We start from the raw sequence: 17,214 nt of genomic DNA on the forward strand, positions 1-17,214 counted from the left end.
TGTGGCGTACATTTTATCTAACCCCAGCCAGTTAGATGAAAGACCATATCAACCGCTCTGGGATCCAAACTAAGGTCCTCTAATGTCAAAGGGCTAATGTTCAGCCCATTGAGCTCTTGCAGCCTTTTAATTTCCTTTGTTTTACCTCAACATAAATTTCAGAGCCCTGAGTAACCAGAATTTTGAACTCTGATCTCCCTGATACACACAAACCTCCTAGATAACTGAAATCAGAAAAAAGGAGAAATGGGAAAGAGTTTCTGTTTTGTCTCCTTAGAGCAGTAATGTTTGAAAAGGGCCAGTCCAGAGCAGTTTAACATTCATTCAACAATAAATTTACCCAATAAATTACATTTGCTCTCCACCTCATCAACCCCACCTAAGAAAAAAATCCATCAATAATGAAAAAGACTAATGTCTTAGAGATAAAGTATATGTCATTTTAGGTCTGGTGTGTTTTATATTTTAAACAGTCTCCAGGAGTATAATGTACCCAACTTCTCTACATTGTGTGCTCCATGTTCTGTGCCACATATTCCTGGTAATCAGTTAGAACATACAATATCGGGTAATAGTCAGTCAGCAATAACCTAATGAAAGAAAGCTGAGAAATAAATCATTGAGGGGATGTAATAAATAAGTGCCTCTCATTCACAAGTAGCTGATCATGAATGTAACAACTAGATGGAAGGTTGCATCATTTGTCCTGTGAGAATGAAATACGTTTTATTTCCTAGCATTTTAACTAGGGGGAAAAAGTCCGGTCACCATTATGCCTTATTTCCTCAGTAAAGGGATATAAGCATTATAGTCAGATAACATTTAAATACAAATGTAGTTGCACATTTTGTAACTCCCTCGCTACCCCTCAAAGTATACTGATACTTCATGTCTCTAACAGGAAGGAAGGGCCGATCCAAAGCTTTTTGAAGTCAACAGAGCTACTTCCACTGACTTCAGTTTGCTTTGGATTGGGCTCTAAATGAGATCAGTTAATAAAATGTTCTGTAAATTCCCAGTTTGAGTGTGTTGAGGGTTTTTGAATGGGTGTTTGAGGATGTATATCCAAAGTCATGCTACAGATCTAATTTTTGCATTTTATATACTTTTTGAAGACTACTTAGATTAATAAATTCCCATGAAGCCCAGGATTAGTCTTCCAACAGCAATATTAACTCTCCCTCCTTGCCCTTATGAAACCTTGGAAATTCAGTGTGGCTTAGGGGAAGTTGAGTACAGGACTGAGATGCAGAAATTCTTGAAATCTAATAGTGGCTTTGCTACTGCCTCATTAAACATCTTTCTTCTTTGGTGTGTTAAGTGGGTCCCAAATATAGTTTTGTGTACTTGAATAAAAATATAATTGGCAAACTTTGAAGACCTACTTGAGCACTCAAGCAAACATTTTAAATTAAAAATTATATAAAAAGATGATAAACGTTTCACATATGTCCATTCCCTTCACAGCTGATGATAAAAATATTTGTCAGCAATGTACCCCTTAAAAACTACTTGCAGTTTAGAAAGTAACTATGGATATTCTATGGTATTATCGAGCAGTGATCTTTTGTCAAGTGATAGAGGTCTGTGTTTTGTGAATTGAAGGACCAAGTTGTGTTCTTGATAGAGTGCATATTTTTTTAGATGACAACCTCTTTGTGTTAAGATTGGAACCACAGTCTTCTTAAAAGTCCAATTGGACATTTCTTTTTCACACACATACTCAAGGAAAAATCCTCATGCCTTTCAGTATTTAGGATTATGCCTCATTGACATATAAAATTTATTCAGAAAACTCATTACACTGAGTGAATACTTTTTGTGAAATTATTGTGCATTCTATTGCATGTTTAAAAATTTCTCTGAATTTATAAGAATATCTGTTGGTGCCTATTCTGTGTTCTGGGCAGTAATCCCATACATTTAAAAATGCACAACATACTACAAATAGATTGCCCATTACAACCTCAGCTCATCTCCTCCAAAATGCATTGGGGAAAAAGATGGGCAGATGTCACAACACAACAACCTTAACTTTGCATTACTAGATACTGGATAAATTAATGGGCCAGATTCTCCGCTGGTGTGAATCACTGTAGCCCTATTGTAGCAGTAGAGACTCTGGCCCAGTGTGTTTGTTTCCTCTTTTCTTTAAACTATGCGTGGCATGTTTAAGCATGATCAATATGTAGCATATTTTAATTTTAGGAAGTCAAAACTCTTCATTAATAGTGTGATTTCCCCACCCCCCAGTGATAATTTGGGATTCTTCTCCATAAAAAGCTATGAATATATTTATTAAAATTCAAAAAACTGTTCAAAATTAATTTTTTACTAGCAAACCATATAGAAAATTCTGGAAACCACATTCATTCTGGATTATTTATTCCCCCCCATCAGTCAAGTTATAGCACTCCCAACTACCAAGAACCCTATTTGGTCAAAACGATTTAAAAAGAAAATTACAAAGGAGAAAATTGTCTGACTATAAAAGCATTCCGTGAGTTTTTTGATGTATGAAATCTCGCACACATCATGGAGGAGCACAAACCTAATTGGGATAAGGATATAAGAGAACAAGAAAAATTGGAGGCAATCCAGTCCAAGTAGACTACCTGAAGTTCTGGATTAGACTGATTCCCAGCTGAATCTATAAAGATACACCTCAACCCCGATATAATGCGACCCGATAAAACACAAATTTGGGTATAACACAGTAAAGCAGCGCCCCCCGGGGGGGGGGGGGGGGCTGCGCTCTGGCGGATCAAAGCAAGTTCAATATAATGTGGTTTCACCTATAACGCAGTACGATTTTTTTGGCTCCTGAGGACAGCGTTATATTGGGGTAGAGGTTTATATTAGTAACCTTCTTACAGAAATCTAGATGCTGTAATTGAATGGCAACATCTTACCTGTCCGCCTAGAACCCATTACAGTACTTGTGAAGCCAGGAAAATTATGAATGACTGTGCAAACTAGTGACCAATCTCATTGAAAATGTAAATTTTTGGCAGTCATGGCAAAAAGTTTGGAAATAATACTTCCAAACACTATTAATCCCAACCACATTGGATTTATTAAAAATAGATTCCTGTGTAGAAGTAGGCAAAGGAGAACCTGGCGCTGCTGTCATATTAGCATTTAGCAGAGGAAGAGCATGTATGTTTCACATGTTCCTCTGGTGTAACTTCTGACTTCTATATAAGGCATAATTGTTAATAGGATAACATCAAACTCTTTTTGGGTTAGAAAGAACAAAAGGAGGTGCTCTCTTCCCCCCGCTTGCTTCTACTTCTACTCTTGAACCACAACTGTGCTGCAGAGTCGTCGAATACTGACAGTATGTAAACCAGTGTATAACAATGAAATGTTGCTTATCTTCAATCCTAACTATGGATTTTTGCATATATTCTTTATTTAACATATTTATGTATATTTGGAACCCTATTTAATTAGAAGTAAAAAGAGGGGGAAATCTGAGATTCTTCTTTGAGTGGTTGTTCATGTCCATTCCAAGCAGGTGTGTGCACGCCGCGTGCACGCCAGCCGGAAGATTTTCCCCTAGCAGCATCGGTAGGGTCGGCCTTGGTGCCCCCTGGAGTGGCGCCGCTGCGGCGCCCTATATAGGGGCCCGCCGACCCTCCACCCCCTCAGTTCCTTCTTACTGCTGGTGATGGCTAGCTGGAACCTTGTGTGCTGATAGCAAGTTTAGCAGTGTCTCATTCTTCGTGTGTATAGTTTAAGTGTATATAGTTTAGTTTTACTTAGATCAGTTGTACATAGTTGTTAGTTGTTGGGGCATGGCTGGGTCCCCAGGGTTTAAACTTTGTAAGGACTGCAGGAAGTTTATGCCAAAAAGCGACCCTCACTCTGCTTGCTTAAGGTGCCTCGGAGAGGGCCACCAAAGAGACCGGTGCACTATTTGCAGGGGCTTCCGTCCCAGGACTCTTAAGGACAGAGAACAGAGACTTAGAGTCCTCTTGATGGAGGCGGCCTTGCGGCCACCCTCAGACCCAGAGCTGGCTGATCCGGTGCCCAGCACATCATCTTTGGTGCGTAGCGCCCCGGCACCGGCATCAGGATTTGGGGCCCAGCCCAAAACCTCCAAGACCCGGCACCGGAGGGAGTCGGGTCATAGGAAGTTGGCCTCCGTGTGGCACCGCTCACCCTCTCCTGTGCGCGCAAAAAAGAAGAGGCCGGTGAGGGAGCGATCACCCCGCCAGGACCTCAAGAGGCCGATGTCGTCCACCAGTACAAGTGGACAGGCTGGGCCACAGCCTCCGGCTGCTTCGTCGACTCCCACGCCAGAGAGAGGGTGGTCGAGTCCGGACCAGCCAAGATCCCCGGACCTCAGTGAAGATGTGCGTCTTCCTTCGACGCCGGAGGCGTTCGAGGCGGCCTCAGACCTGCTGAGGCTCCTGGTACCGGCCTCCCCACACTGTGTCAGGGAGCCGCCAACTGTGGCCCGTCCCCCAGTACAATCACGGGGCAAGCCGGCCATGATGTCGCCTCACTTCCCGCCCCGTGCCACCCGGGCACCACCGGGCCAGAGGGAGAGTTCCTCACCACTGCAGCACTGCTCTCTGGCGACAATGGGTACCGCTCCCCCGAGGTCTTCTTACTCAGAGACCTCAGACTCAGAGGTGGACTCCTATCGCTCCAGCAGGTCATGGAGCAGGAGGTCAGCTTCGCGGGCGAGCTGCCAACAGTACCCACCGCAGTGGCAGCAGCAATGGCAACTGTCCTCCCAGTGGCCATTCTGGACCCCCTGGGCCTACCACCAGTCGGTGGGCCAGGCGTTTGGCCTTCGCTCCAGGTCTGCCTCGGTCTCCTCGGCATCGGTGGCCCCGGCGCAGTTGCCTCCTCCACCAGCACCATCACCCAGCAGGGGTGTACCGCATCGAAGTTCAGCACCCCCTAGCCAGGCACTGGCGGCGACCATAGTTCGGGCTCAGCAGGCACCGCCCGACACGCCAAGCCGCTCTTTGTCGACCCCGGTACCGGCCGCAGTGCCGCATCTGAAACTGGCACCGGCTCCGCAACTTGAGTACCGTGTGCCGCAGGCCCCTGAAGGGGGTGGATGCTCCGGAGGAAGGTCCGCTTCAAGTGATCTCCTCCTCCTCTTCCCTAGACGAGGCAGTCTCAGGCATGGCTACGGTACCGGCCCTGGAGGACAATTGGATTCTCCAGCAGCTGCTCCGTCGGGCAGCTCAGAGCCTGGCAATCCAGGCAGAGGAAATCGAGGTGGACGTAGATCCAGTAGTGGACATCCTGGCTCCCTCGGGCCCATCTAAAGTAGCTCTACCATTGATCAAGACTATAGCGGACACGTCCCACACCTTATGGCAGACGCCAGCTTCCTTGGCCCCCACCGCCAAAAAGACAGAGAGGCATTACTTTGTACCCTCCAAGAGTCATGAACATCTGTATTCCCACCCTCCCCCGGACTCCCTGGTGGTGAATGCGGCCAACCAGAGGGAGCTTCAAGGGTTTCAAGGGTAGACGCCAAAGAACAGGGATGCCAAAAAGTTGGACCTGTTTGGCAGGAAAGTGTACTCCACAGGAGGCCTACAATTATGAATAGCCAATCAACAGGCTATCGTAAGCCGATATGGTCATAACATGTGCTCGGCTCTGTCTAAGTTTGCCGAACTCCTTCCCCAAGACTCGCGGTCGGAATTTTCGACCCTGGTGGAAGAGGGAAAACTGATATCCTGAGCCTCCCTTCAGGCAGCCCTGGACGCGGCAGACTCAGCCTCATGCACGCTGGCGACGGGCCTGGCTTCAGGTCTCAGGCGTCCCCCATGAGGTCCAACAGACCATCCAGGACCTCCCCTTCGAAGGGCAGATGTTGTTTTCAGACAAAACAGGCAAGCATTTGCATAGCCTAAAGGACTCGAGGGCTACTCTTCGTTCACTGGGCCTGCATACCCCAGTAACCCCGCGCCCTTACCAGCCTCAGAACTGCCCGTAGGTTGGGCGCAGGCGTGGCAGGAACAGCAGGAGGCGTCACCAACGTCAGCCCTCCGGCCAGTCATCCGGCCAGCCGAGACCGCCATCGGGACCCAGGCCTCCTATTTGGTAGGTCGTCCTCGACCATACCATCAGTCAGGACTCTGGATCCTTCTATTCCTACCTTTGGGTCACGTCTGTCCCCCTTCTATCGTGCCTGGTCCCGAATCATGTTGGACAGTTGGGTGCTCCGCACAGTGGAGAGGGGATATTCTATCCAGTTCTCCTCCCTCCCGCCCCTCTCACGAGCAACTTCTAATTCTGGAAGTGCAGTCCCTCCTTGCGGCAGGGGCAGTGGAGGAAGTTCCTCAGGAGCTATGGGGCAGGGGCTTCTACTGCCGGTATTTCCTAATACCAAAAGTGAAAGGGGGCCTCTGACCCATCCTGGACTTGCGGCGTCTGAACAACTTTGTGAAGAAGCTCAAGTTCTGCATGGTCTCCCTGTCCTTGATCATTCCCTCCTTGGATCCAAGAGATTGGTATGCCGCCCTTGACTTAAAGGACGCATATTTCCATATTGCCATAATCCCCCGGCACCGGCGTTACCTCAAGTTCGTTGTGGCCGATGCCCATCTGCAGTTCACTGTGCTGCCGTTCGGCCTGTCAGCAGCCCCAAGGGTTTTCACGAAGTGCATGCCAGTTGTGGCGGCCTTCCTGTGCAAAGCAGGGTATTCCGGTATTTCCCTACCTGGACGATTGGCTCATAAGAGGCCGCACCAAGGTGCAGGTGGAGGCTCAGGTGCTTTTCATCAGGCGGACCTTCCTCGAGCTCAGCCTCCTCCTAAACGAGGCCAAGTCCATCCTATCCCCCACTCAATGGATAGAATTTATAGGGGTGGTCCTGGACTCGACCCAGGCCAGAGCGTACCTTCCGGAGTCCAGGTTCCGGTACATGTCCGAAATCATTCTCGGGCTACAACGCGCCCTGACCACCACGGCAAGGAACTGCCTCAAGCTGTTCGGCCACATGGCAGCGTGTACTTATGTAGTGAGCCATGCCAGGCTCCGGCTGCGTCCCCTTCAGTCCTGGTTGGTGACCGTATACCGCCTGTCCAGGGACTCCCTGGATTCAGTGGTGACTCTTCCCTGTTTGGTGCTGAGCTCTCTTCGGTGGTGGCTCAACCCACAAAAAGTGTGCATGGGAGTTCCCTTCACCAGATCTCAGCCCTCCCTCTCCCTGGTAACGGACACCTCGGATCAGGGATGGGGGGGCGCACCTGGGGGAGCTCAGGACCCAGGGCTTGTGGTCGCCAGAGGACCTCAGGTTGCACATCAATGTCAGGGAACCGAGAGCGATGCGCCTGGGTTGTCTCACCTTCCAATCCCACCTGGCCGGCAGATGTGTCTCAGTCCTCATGGACAACACATCAGCGATGTTCTATATCAACAAACACGGGGGTGCACGCTCCTCTCCCTTGTGCAGGGAAGCCCTCGCATTGTGGGACTTTTGCGTGCAGAATGCCATTCACCTGACAGCATCCTACTTCCCAAGGGAACAGAATGGCCTGGTGGATGCCCTTAGCCGCTCTTTCCGGGATCATGAGTGGTCCCTTCGCCGGGATGTAGTGCACTCAATCTTCCGCCACTGGGGTTATCCCCAGATAGATCTGTTTGCTTCGAGGGAGAACAGGAAGTGCCAACGGTTCTGCTCCCTCCTGGGCCGCAGTCCGGGGTCTCTGTCGGACGCCTTCCTCCTGTCCTCGAGGGAAGGCCTGATGTACGCCTTTCCCCCAATCTCCATGATCCACAGAGTGATTCTCAAGATCCGCAGGGAACATGCCCGCGTAATCCTGATAGCGCCGGCGTGGCCGCACCAACACCGGTATATGTTGCTCCTGCACATGTCCGTTTGAGCACCCCTGATGCTGCCTCTGCTCCCAGACCTGATCACACTGGACAGGGGCCACCTCCGCCTCCCGAACCTGGAATCGCTCCACTTCACAGCCTGGATGCTCCATGGCTGAACGCAGTGGAGATGCAGTGCTCCCAACAGGTCAGACAGGTGCTGCTTGGTAGCAGGAAACCGTCAACCAGGACCACCTACCTGGCCAAATGGAAACGCTTCTCCATCTGGGATGTTCAGCGGGGGCAGTAGCCACTGTGGGCCCCGATTCCCATTATCCTGGACTATTTGCACCACCTGAGACAGCTGGGCCTTTCCCCCTTGTCAGTTCGAGTTCACTTAGCGGCCATCTCGGCATTCCACCCGGGGGACCAGGGTACCTTGGTCTTCGCGAACCCGCTGGTTGGTCGTTTCCTTAAGGGCATGGACAGGCTGTTTCCGCACATTTGTCAACCAGCCCTGGCCTGGAACCTCAACTCCCTTCAAGCCCCTGGCTTCGTGCTCTCTGCTGTACCTCTTGTACAAGGTTGCTTTCCTTGTCGCTATCACCTCAGTCAGGAGGGTCTTGGAACTAAGGGTGCTGACATCCGAACCCCCGTACACTGTCTTTCATAAGGACAAGGTCCAACTTAGACCTCATCCGGCTTTCCTACCCAAGGTCGTTTCACAGTTCCACGTGGGTCAAGATATTTTTCTCCCGGTGTTTTATCCAAAACCACACTCTTCCAATGAGGAGAGGAGGTTACATTCCCTCGATGTCCGCAGGGCCTTGGCTTTTTACATCGAGCGTACCAAGCCATTTAGACGCTCGACTCAGCTCTTCATCGCAGTGGCGGATAGGATGAAGGGGCTCCCGGTCTCCTCTCAGTGCATCTCTTCGTGGATCGCGACCTGTATCCGGGAATGCTATCTTATAGCTAAGACCCCTGTTCCTCCGGTCACGGCCCACTCCGCTAGGGTGCAGGCCTCCTCTGCGGCATTCCTGGCTCATATCCTGACTCAGGAGATTTGTAGAGCGGCCACATGGTCCTCCATCCACACGTTCTCGTCACACTACGTCATCACGCACCAGGCTAGGGATGATGCAGCCTTCGGTCGTGCAGTGATCCAGTCAGCAGTGACCTCCGACCCCACCACCTAAGGTTAGGCTTGTGAGTCACCTACTTTGAATGGACATGAACAACCACTCGAAGAAGAAAAAACGGTTACCCACCTTTTAGTAACTGTTGTTCTTCGAGATGTGTTGTTCATGTCCATTCCAATACCCACCCTCCTGCCCCTCTGTCGGAGTGCTGGCAAGAAGGAACTGAGGGGGTGGAGGCTCGGCGAGCCCCTTTATAGGGCGCCATAGTGGCGCCACTCCAGGGGGCACCAGGGCCGATCCTACGGATGCTGCTAGGGGAAAATCTGGCTGGCGTGCACGCGGCGAGCGCACACCTACTTTGAATGGACATGAACAACACATCTCGAAGAACAACAGGTTTCAGAGTAGCAGCCGTGTTAGTCTGTATCCGCAAAAAAAAAAAAAAAAACAGGAGTACTTGTGGCACCTTAAAGACTAACAAATTTATTTTAGCATGAGCTTTCGTGCATAGGATGTTCCATTCTATGCATCCGAAGAAGTGAGCTTTAGCTCACGAAAGCTCATGCTAAAATAAATTTGTTAGTCTTTAAGGTGCCACAAGTACTCCTGTTTTTTTTTGCGAAGAACAACAGTTACTAAAAGGTGGGTAACTGTTTTTTTAATCTATTTCCAGAAAATGCTTTACTGTACACTTTGAAAAATGGCACTTCAAATGGCTCCCTTAAACTGAAGCATCAGAGAGCAAGCATCAGTTTATCAGCATTATTAACTTTATTTCCAGTGGCTGACATAGTCACATTGTGCATACAAGGGGAATTCACTGCTATCTCCTGAAGAACTCTGGATTTAAATATATGTTAAGGTAGATTTCACTAAATGTAAGTCAGATTTTGAAAGTTTGAAGTTCACTTTTTCTACTGACTTGCTTGAACACAGTAAAACAAATCCTATGCAGTAGGTTGTGGCTTTACTGCACATCTTTGTGATTCTAGGCAATAGTTTGTGCATACGGATTTTTTTGAAAATGGAACCCCACACAATCATTTTCAGTGCGCTTCTGAAAAGCCATCAAATACTATGGTGATGAGGGCAATATAAGAATCTATGTAGAATAGAATAGCAGCCTTGGATTCATTATGAGTGGTAGGGCAGCTCAGAATTTTGTAAGCACAGACTGGGCTTTGATTTTAATAGTTACTAGCTCTAAGTCAAAAAGAAGGTGAAAGTTTTGAAATCTTCCAAAAGGTGAAGAAAGACATACTTTTCAAAATGACTATCCAGTTAGAAAAAGCTGATATCCCAGCTGTATTTCAGGATTTTAAAGATAATTTAGGCTGGTATTTGTAAAGGGCCTGGTTTTCAAAGGGAGTTGGGTGCCTTATGCCCTTTAAGGTCTCAGATGTAGCATACAGATTTACGTGTTGCTTTCACAAATATATGCCATTCAGATGTGATTTGTGGAAGTTAGAGAGGAAGAGCTTGATCATTCCCCTACCAATGTAATATTGTCCTGTTAAGATATGAGAGCGCAGCATTTAATTTATCCTTTCTCCTTAAAATGTTTCTTTTGTTTTCTCCTTGAAGTACAAATTCTACCTAGTTATCAGAGCTACCGTTCAGTAGTTTGTTAGGCTAATAAGAGCGGAGAGAAGTAGCATGCAAGTAATAAATAGTTATCTCCTCCAGAGGAGTGAACGTGTAGAGCTTCCTTTGTTTTGATTTTGATATCTTTCATGGTATATGCCTGCATATCTGGCGGTGGTGAGGTGGTTCTGTGTGCATACTGCCCCTCCTATTGATTTGTCCTGGTGATCCGTGGGACCTTTGGGAAAGTTTCTCACTTATCTGAGAACAAAATTCTCACAGATGATGAATGCTGGAAGGTGCTTTGTAGTCTTATTCAATCAAAGGTTAGAAAAGCACAAAAAGTTTATATGGCTATTAAATCACATTGCCCCATGGAATGTCCTCTTAAATTTCTGTAAGGGGTTTGTTCTGTTGACATCCCACACCCTCCCATTGTACAGGCAAGTGTTGTGTTAACATGGGGAGAAAATATTGATTTTGTTATTGGCATTCAGGCTGTACTTGTGGGTCTGGGGTGAGATCCCATGCTGTAGCTCTAGAAGGTACAGCCCAGAACTGTCAGTCCAGAAGGAAGTGGGGCTATGGTGGCTTTAAACCACCTTTGATCCTGGGCTGTTCTGGAAGCTGAAGAGGCCCCTGGCATAACTTATTCAATCCTGGGGATCGGTCTAAGGGCTTGTCTTCCATGGTGGGTTATGTGCTCTACAGGTGTGTGATTCCTAAATGTGTTGTGCATTAATTGGTCTGTTTAGACCCTGCTACTGGCGCAGTTTAACATAGTGCTGTTTGAAACAGTACTACATTGACGTGCACTAGAGAACCTTTAGTGTGCTGCAGCAGAGTCTACCCAGACCAATGAATGTGCAGCACATTTGTGTGCTTTAGACATTACACCTCATCATGTAGACAAGCCCCGACATATGGCAGCCTCTTGGAGCTGCCCTAAGGGTCACTGGCATTGGAATCACGGCAGCATTGCATGCTATGGACATGCCCTTCCTCACCCCAGCCTTGCCCTCTATGCCAGAGTTTGCAAGAGAGTCCTTAGAGGACACCTTTATGTCTGTCTCCATCAGTGCTTGCACCAAGAGAATCCACCCCAAATTAGAAATGGGATTTTTAGGGCCCCTCTATGCCACTTCAGCCCTTTTACCTGACATAAAGCGGTTGGAGCAGGATGGGGATCTCACCCTCATAGGCCTTCCAACTTGCCCCGATGCTGTTCCTTTTGTGCCCTGTGTCACCTATTCTTTTGTAATTCAGTTTATCTCCATCTCTTCATTTTATTTCTCTTTTTGGTCTTTCTAAAATGCCCATGTAAAAGGGATACTGGAGGATGAACTATCGGTTGCCATTTGAAACTTGGTCTGCCTGAAGGCTGCTTGTTTTGTTCTCTTTCTTTACATTGCTAGTATATTTTATGGAAATAACTGGTGTTTACTTGTTTGTTACCTTTTAAAGTTTTAATAGTAAGGCTACCTATGGGCCAAAGATTTAGGAGTGTTACATACACTTGCAATTCAAGTAGATGCTCCTTTTATGCTATGGCCCAGATCCAGTAAAGCATCGAAACCTGTGTGTAGCATTAGGCATGTAAATATCAAGGTGTATGGGACTACTGATGCATTTAAAGTTGTGCTCATGCTTAAGTGCTTTACTGGATTGGGGCTTATATTACTTAAAAGTACTTTTTTTTTCTTTTGATGACTGGGTGTTTTGGATTTCTCCCAGCCTTGAATTAATACACACTTAGTATTAAGTTAACGGGTCAGCAGCTCTATTGAATACATACTGTATCAGTTTTCTCTTTTATTGACCTGTGACTGTCAATGAAAAGATAACAATGCTACTTCATGCTTAGATTACACCTTCTGTCCAAAGGTCTCAAACGTGAAGAGTTTTCAGGAGTGTTTTTTGCCTTCCATGGATTCCAGTGAGGGTTGGATGTGCACAAAGGGACATAGTGGGTCAAAGAAGTCATGAAGTAGATACTTGATCACAGAGCAGAAAGTTGGAAGGTCATCCATTATATTTTCTGGCTTCAAAGCATGATGTACACATTGGATAAAATGCTGCTTTTCATACTGCTTTAGCCACTTACATATAGCCATTAAAAAATCAACATATCTAGTATATTGTTCCTACAAAAGGAATACTGTTAATGTGTAATTTGAGGTGCCCCATAAATGTAAGTCTTCACTATTGTATTGAATTCAAATGACCTTCATATTTCATATGATACTGTCATATCTAATTATATTTTATATTAAGCATTTACTGGAGCTAGTGAACTCAGATTTCATGTTGCTTGAAAGAAAATATTTATAGGAGAAGCCACTTTGTTTGCTTGTACTGTTGTGTATTCGTTTTGCTGCTGTTAAAATATACATCTAGCAGAGTACATTTATTTATCCTGGAATAAACTTCATTTTATCTTCTGCTGAAAAATAGTCTTATATTTATAGCAATGTTTTTTTCCTTGGTACATGGTTGTAATAAAAACTGAGTTTAATTTCTCTATTACATGAACTATTTGGTACAGGAGTTGGAATAATTTTTCTTCACAATGTATTAAACACAAACCTAATAACTAATTCGCAAAAAAGAAAAGGATAATTGTGACAAACCCAGGGTGAGGAAATGTATATAATTAAATATTAGAAAAGTTCCCTTCTTTAAATGCCAGTTGTACACGTTTCTGGAATTGTTAAGTTGTGCTTAAGAACCAGGACCCATGCCATGATTTAACTTTTATTTTACCATGACATAATAATAATACAGCTCTGTGCACAAGTAGGTCTCAAAGTGTTTTAAAAAGGGTAATCTCATTAGTGAACTGTATGGCATTTACTCAGTCTAACCTCAGAAGAATTAAAAACAGAATTGACAGAGGTCCTCCAAGGATGGTGATCCCCTCACTAAACGATCCCAGCTCCTTAGCTAGTTGTTTAAAATGAAGTTATACTCTGAAGTGCTTCTCTCTGAGAGAAAAGGAAGACTCCCCCCTTTACGATACCTAATTGCTAACTTACAGTATTAGCAGAATGAAGAATGAAATTGTTGTTGTTTCCTGGCATTTAAGTGAAAACCAAATAGCAGTATTTCCATGAACTGGTGTCACCAACATGGCTGGTAATAGTTAACCTGATGACCAGTTTCCCTTTAATCCCAGTGACTGCCTGTAGAATAAGATCATGACAAACAGAAAGGGCAGCTATGGTTTCCTTTCAATAGCAAATTGCCCCCTTTTTTTAAAAAAAATTCATCCAATAGGCTAACCACTGATTGAAGGCAAAAAAGCAATTTGTGTTTAGAAATCCATTTTGTTAGCAGCATTATTGCCACATTTCAGTTTTTTAATTTTTGGTGATGTGTTTTCTGACCCTCTGCGTGGTGAACAGAGAAAGCTTATAAATTCTACAGCTGGCCTGGTTTAAAATGGCATGTTTCAGAGAAAGGAAAGAATAAATCTCCATGATTATCTTGAGCATTCATTACCTGAGTTCACTGTTTCTGTTCTCATGACAACCCTTTCTGTCTGTCTATCTTATGGAGCCAGGAAAGTACTTTAGCTTCTCGGCTCTATGAGCTAAGAGGTGAAAACATTATCTAAAAGTTGTATCTGAGCACCTCACAGTCTTCAGCTTGTTTGTCTTCACCCCATCCTTCTGAGGTAGGGCAGTGCTATTATCTTCGTTTGACAAGTGATGATCTGTGAAACAGAAAGACTACGTGACATGCCCACAATCACCGAGGAGACCTGGAGTGGAGCAGAGAATTGAACCTCTGACTTTCACATCCCAAGCTAGACTCATCAAACCATCCTGCTCTCTTCATAAGGGAAAGGTCATCCGTTACGTCAAAGTATTAATAATAGTGCAGAAGGAGGAGCATAGAAGACGCATTTTTTCACTGTTAGAGGAGCCCTCATGCTGGGATACACCGTAGTAAAACCACGGTGCAAATCTGGTGCATGGAATCTTATGTCAATGAGTGGTACTAAAATGAATATCTCACATTTATTTGCCACTTTTTATCTGAAAGGATCCCAAAGCACTTTGTGAATTAGATACTTCACACGAGTCATTGCACTTTTGTGCTGGAAAAGGGCAGCTGTAGACCGAGCACAGGCCATAAAGTGCAGAAGGATATTGTGTCCAGTTGAAATTTCAGGAGTAATTTAGGTACACAGATTGTCATTACCAAAATTGGAATTTGTCCAGAAAACAGGTTAATATCCATACTATATAGAATACATGTGAGGAAATAGTATGTTAGTGTTTGAAATTTCAAAAGACCTGCAAATCTAGTAGTCTTAAAAGAGCTTTTATATTTAGAAATTTTGTTTCATACCACTGTAAAGAGAGCATTTGAAAACCAGATTTAGAGGTTTGATATAAACCGTAAGAAAACATATTATTGTTAAGAGTGGCAGTGAATTCTTCAGTTACTAGAACATAAGCAATTCCATTCTAACCTCAGTTTTCAGCCACTTGCATAATTAATTTTTGCAGGCCTGGCATTTGTCTGAATGTGGATTTTTCTCTGGCAAATTGTACTGAAAGAGTGAAAAAATACTCTTTTTTTACTCTTGTTTAAAATAAAATTCACAACTGTTTTGCTGAAACAACTATGGAAAGGAAGTTGAAATATGGCTTGATGGTATTCCTTGTTGAAGAGCAGAACCACCATATCGTCTGATGAAAAGTGGTTTTGATCTGATTGAGTTGTGACCCACTGAAAATTGCAATATGTGTATTGGCAGAGGACTTTGCACAGAAATTTCTCACTAAGATGGTAAATTGTGCAGCTAAAGCAGACTGTGTAGTATGTGAGCTTGTGGCTAACTTGTATGCACAGTGGAAAGATTAAGGCTAGAATGTGACCTCAGGTACAGTCCTGAACAAGTCCAGAAAGCCATTGTGCCCCAAATGCCCTGTTGAGGTACAGTCCCATCCCGTCCCTGCTCTTCTGTTGCTCTGGGGGCAATGCTGGTGGTAAGGGAATAAGTTACTCTAGGCCTTGAAAGGGTACAACTTACTTCCGGCCTTGCATCTGGCCAACTATTCTGGCTGTTGAATGGTGTGCATGTGGATGTGCAAAGCCAAAGCTCTGCCCGCTCCCCGGCCGCTTTCCTGGAAGGTAGAGTATCCAGAGATCAGGGACTATGCTTCTGAGCAGACTGAAGATCCACACAAGTCTGTCCAGTTGGTACAGCAGATGCGGGGATGTGTAGCCTTACTCCTGTGCTGTATCAGTAAGACAAAGATGCAGCATAGTCCTTAATGAATGAGGAAGGCCTCCTTAAGCTTGTAGGAAAAATGGTACATTATATTGATGGCATGTGATCATGTACTTAAAGTCTCATCAAAATGCATATGCAGAAGGAATGGACAGAGTAAAGATTGCATATACAACCTTAAATTTAGCATTGTCTTTTTTAATGCTTGACTATAAAAGGACAACATTTCGAATCATGGGGTCTTGCTCCATGATTGGGGTTCCTGGGAACTACAATAACACAAATAATAAATATTTTTATGAAGGGAAAAACCCTGCATCATTGCTTGGAGCTCCTTTAATGTGGTATTTCTAGTGATATTAGATGAGACTAAGCTTTTAGAGATCTCTTTCTGGTTTCAATACTCATCAAGTTTTCCTCTTTTTTCCCAGGAGGGGCAAGAAGCACAGTATAATTCTGAGGACGCAGCTCTCAGTGAGAGTCCACGTCTGCATTGGTAAGTGAGGTTCTAAATGACAAAACAAGAGTACTCTGGCATACGAGTTTGAGGAATATGATGAGATAGGCTTGCTTTCCACAAAGTTAAAGTGAATAGGCCGTATCTTGCTCACCCTACTTGAAAAAAAATACCTCCCACTGATTTCAGTGGGATTGTTGTATGGGTGAAGTGAAGAGGGTTCTACTTTCATTAATAATCAGGGATTTATCTCTAGGAAATATCAAAGTGACTAGGCATTGTGGGTAAGAGCTGACATTACTCAATTTAGACAGCTGTTCCTGGATCCTGATTTGAAACATACCAAGGGATATGTAATAATGTTACTAATATAAAGATCCTGTATTTTCAGTATTTACAAGTCAAACATTTTCTTTTGATCTCTGGATACAGGATGGCTGTTTATGAGCCTTTAACCACATTTGAGGAATTGACCCAGGAGCAAGCTGGAAAAAGGCTTAATTTCTAAGTTATATGCAATTTTGATTGAAAAGGGTGTTGGTAAGAAAACAACCCAGCTGGAAAGATGGGAAAGGGATTTGGACAAATAAATTGATCTGGATTAGAGGGTCTCTATATGGCAAGACAGATATACATCTTCAATTTGTGTAGCTCATAAAGAATATTTGTATAAATGGCTTTGACTCCAGATAAGATCAATTATATTTTTGCTACTAGGGAAGTGCTTTGTTGGAGGGGTTTGGAGGAAAGGGGAACATAGTAGCACACGTGATGGTTGTGTCCAGAAACTAGACAGCTTTGGGAAGAAATTATTAAAGACGTTCATCTTCATCCTAGAGATCTCCCTGACCTGCTTACTTAATGCGCTACTAAAAAGATCTACAATTTAAACAGAATTACACATTACTTTCTTTTTTACTGTGTTGCTTTGTATTGCACATTATTGGAGAGCTGTGACTTCTCCTCCAGGGAATTGTGGCATAGTAAAA

The 17,214-nt window shown here is 44.8% G+C and overlaps 1 protein-coding gene across 12 annotated transcripts in view; it reads left to right on the top strand.

Moving 5' to 3' along the window:
* The window catches only part of FHOD3 (formin homology 2 domain containing 3), a 634,103-nt gene that overhangs the window by 81,617 nt on the left and 535,272 nt on the right, over positions 1-17,214 (top strand). For all 12 annotated transcript variants that reach the window (XM_039524511.1, XM_039524510.1, XM_039524507.1 and 9 more), the window contains exon 3: positions 16,200-16,264. In XM_039524511.1, coding sequence (XP_039380445.1) covers positions 16,200-16,264 — 65 coding nt within the window. The remainder of the gene's footprint in view (positions 1-16,199; positions 16,265-17,214) is intronic.

The sequence above is a fragment of the Mauremys reevesii genome, linkage group 2 (assembly GCF_016161935.1).
Source record: "Mauremys reevesii isolate NIE-2019 linkage group 2, ASM1616193v1, whole genome shotgun sequence".
NCBI lineage: Eukaryota > Metazoa > Chordata > Testudines > Geoemydidae > Mauremys > Mauremys reevesii.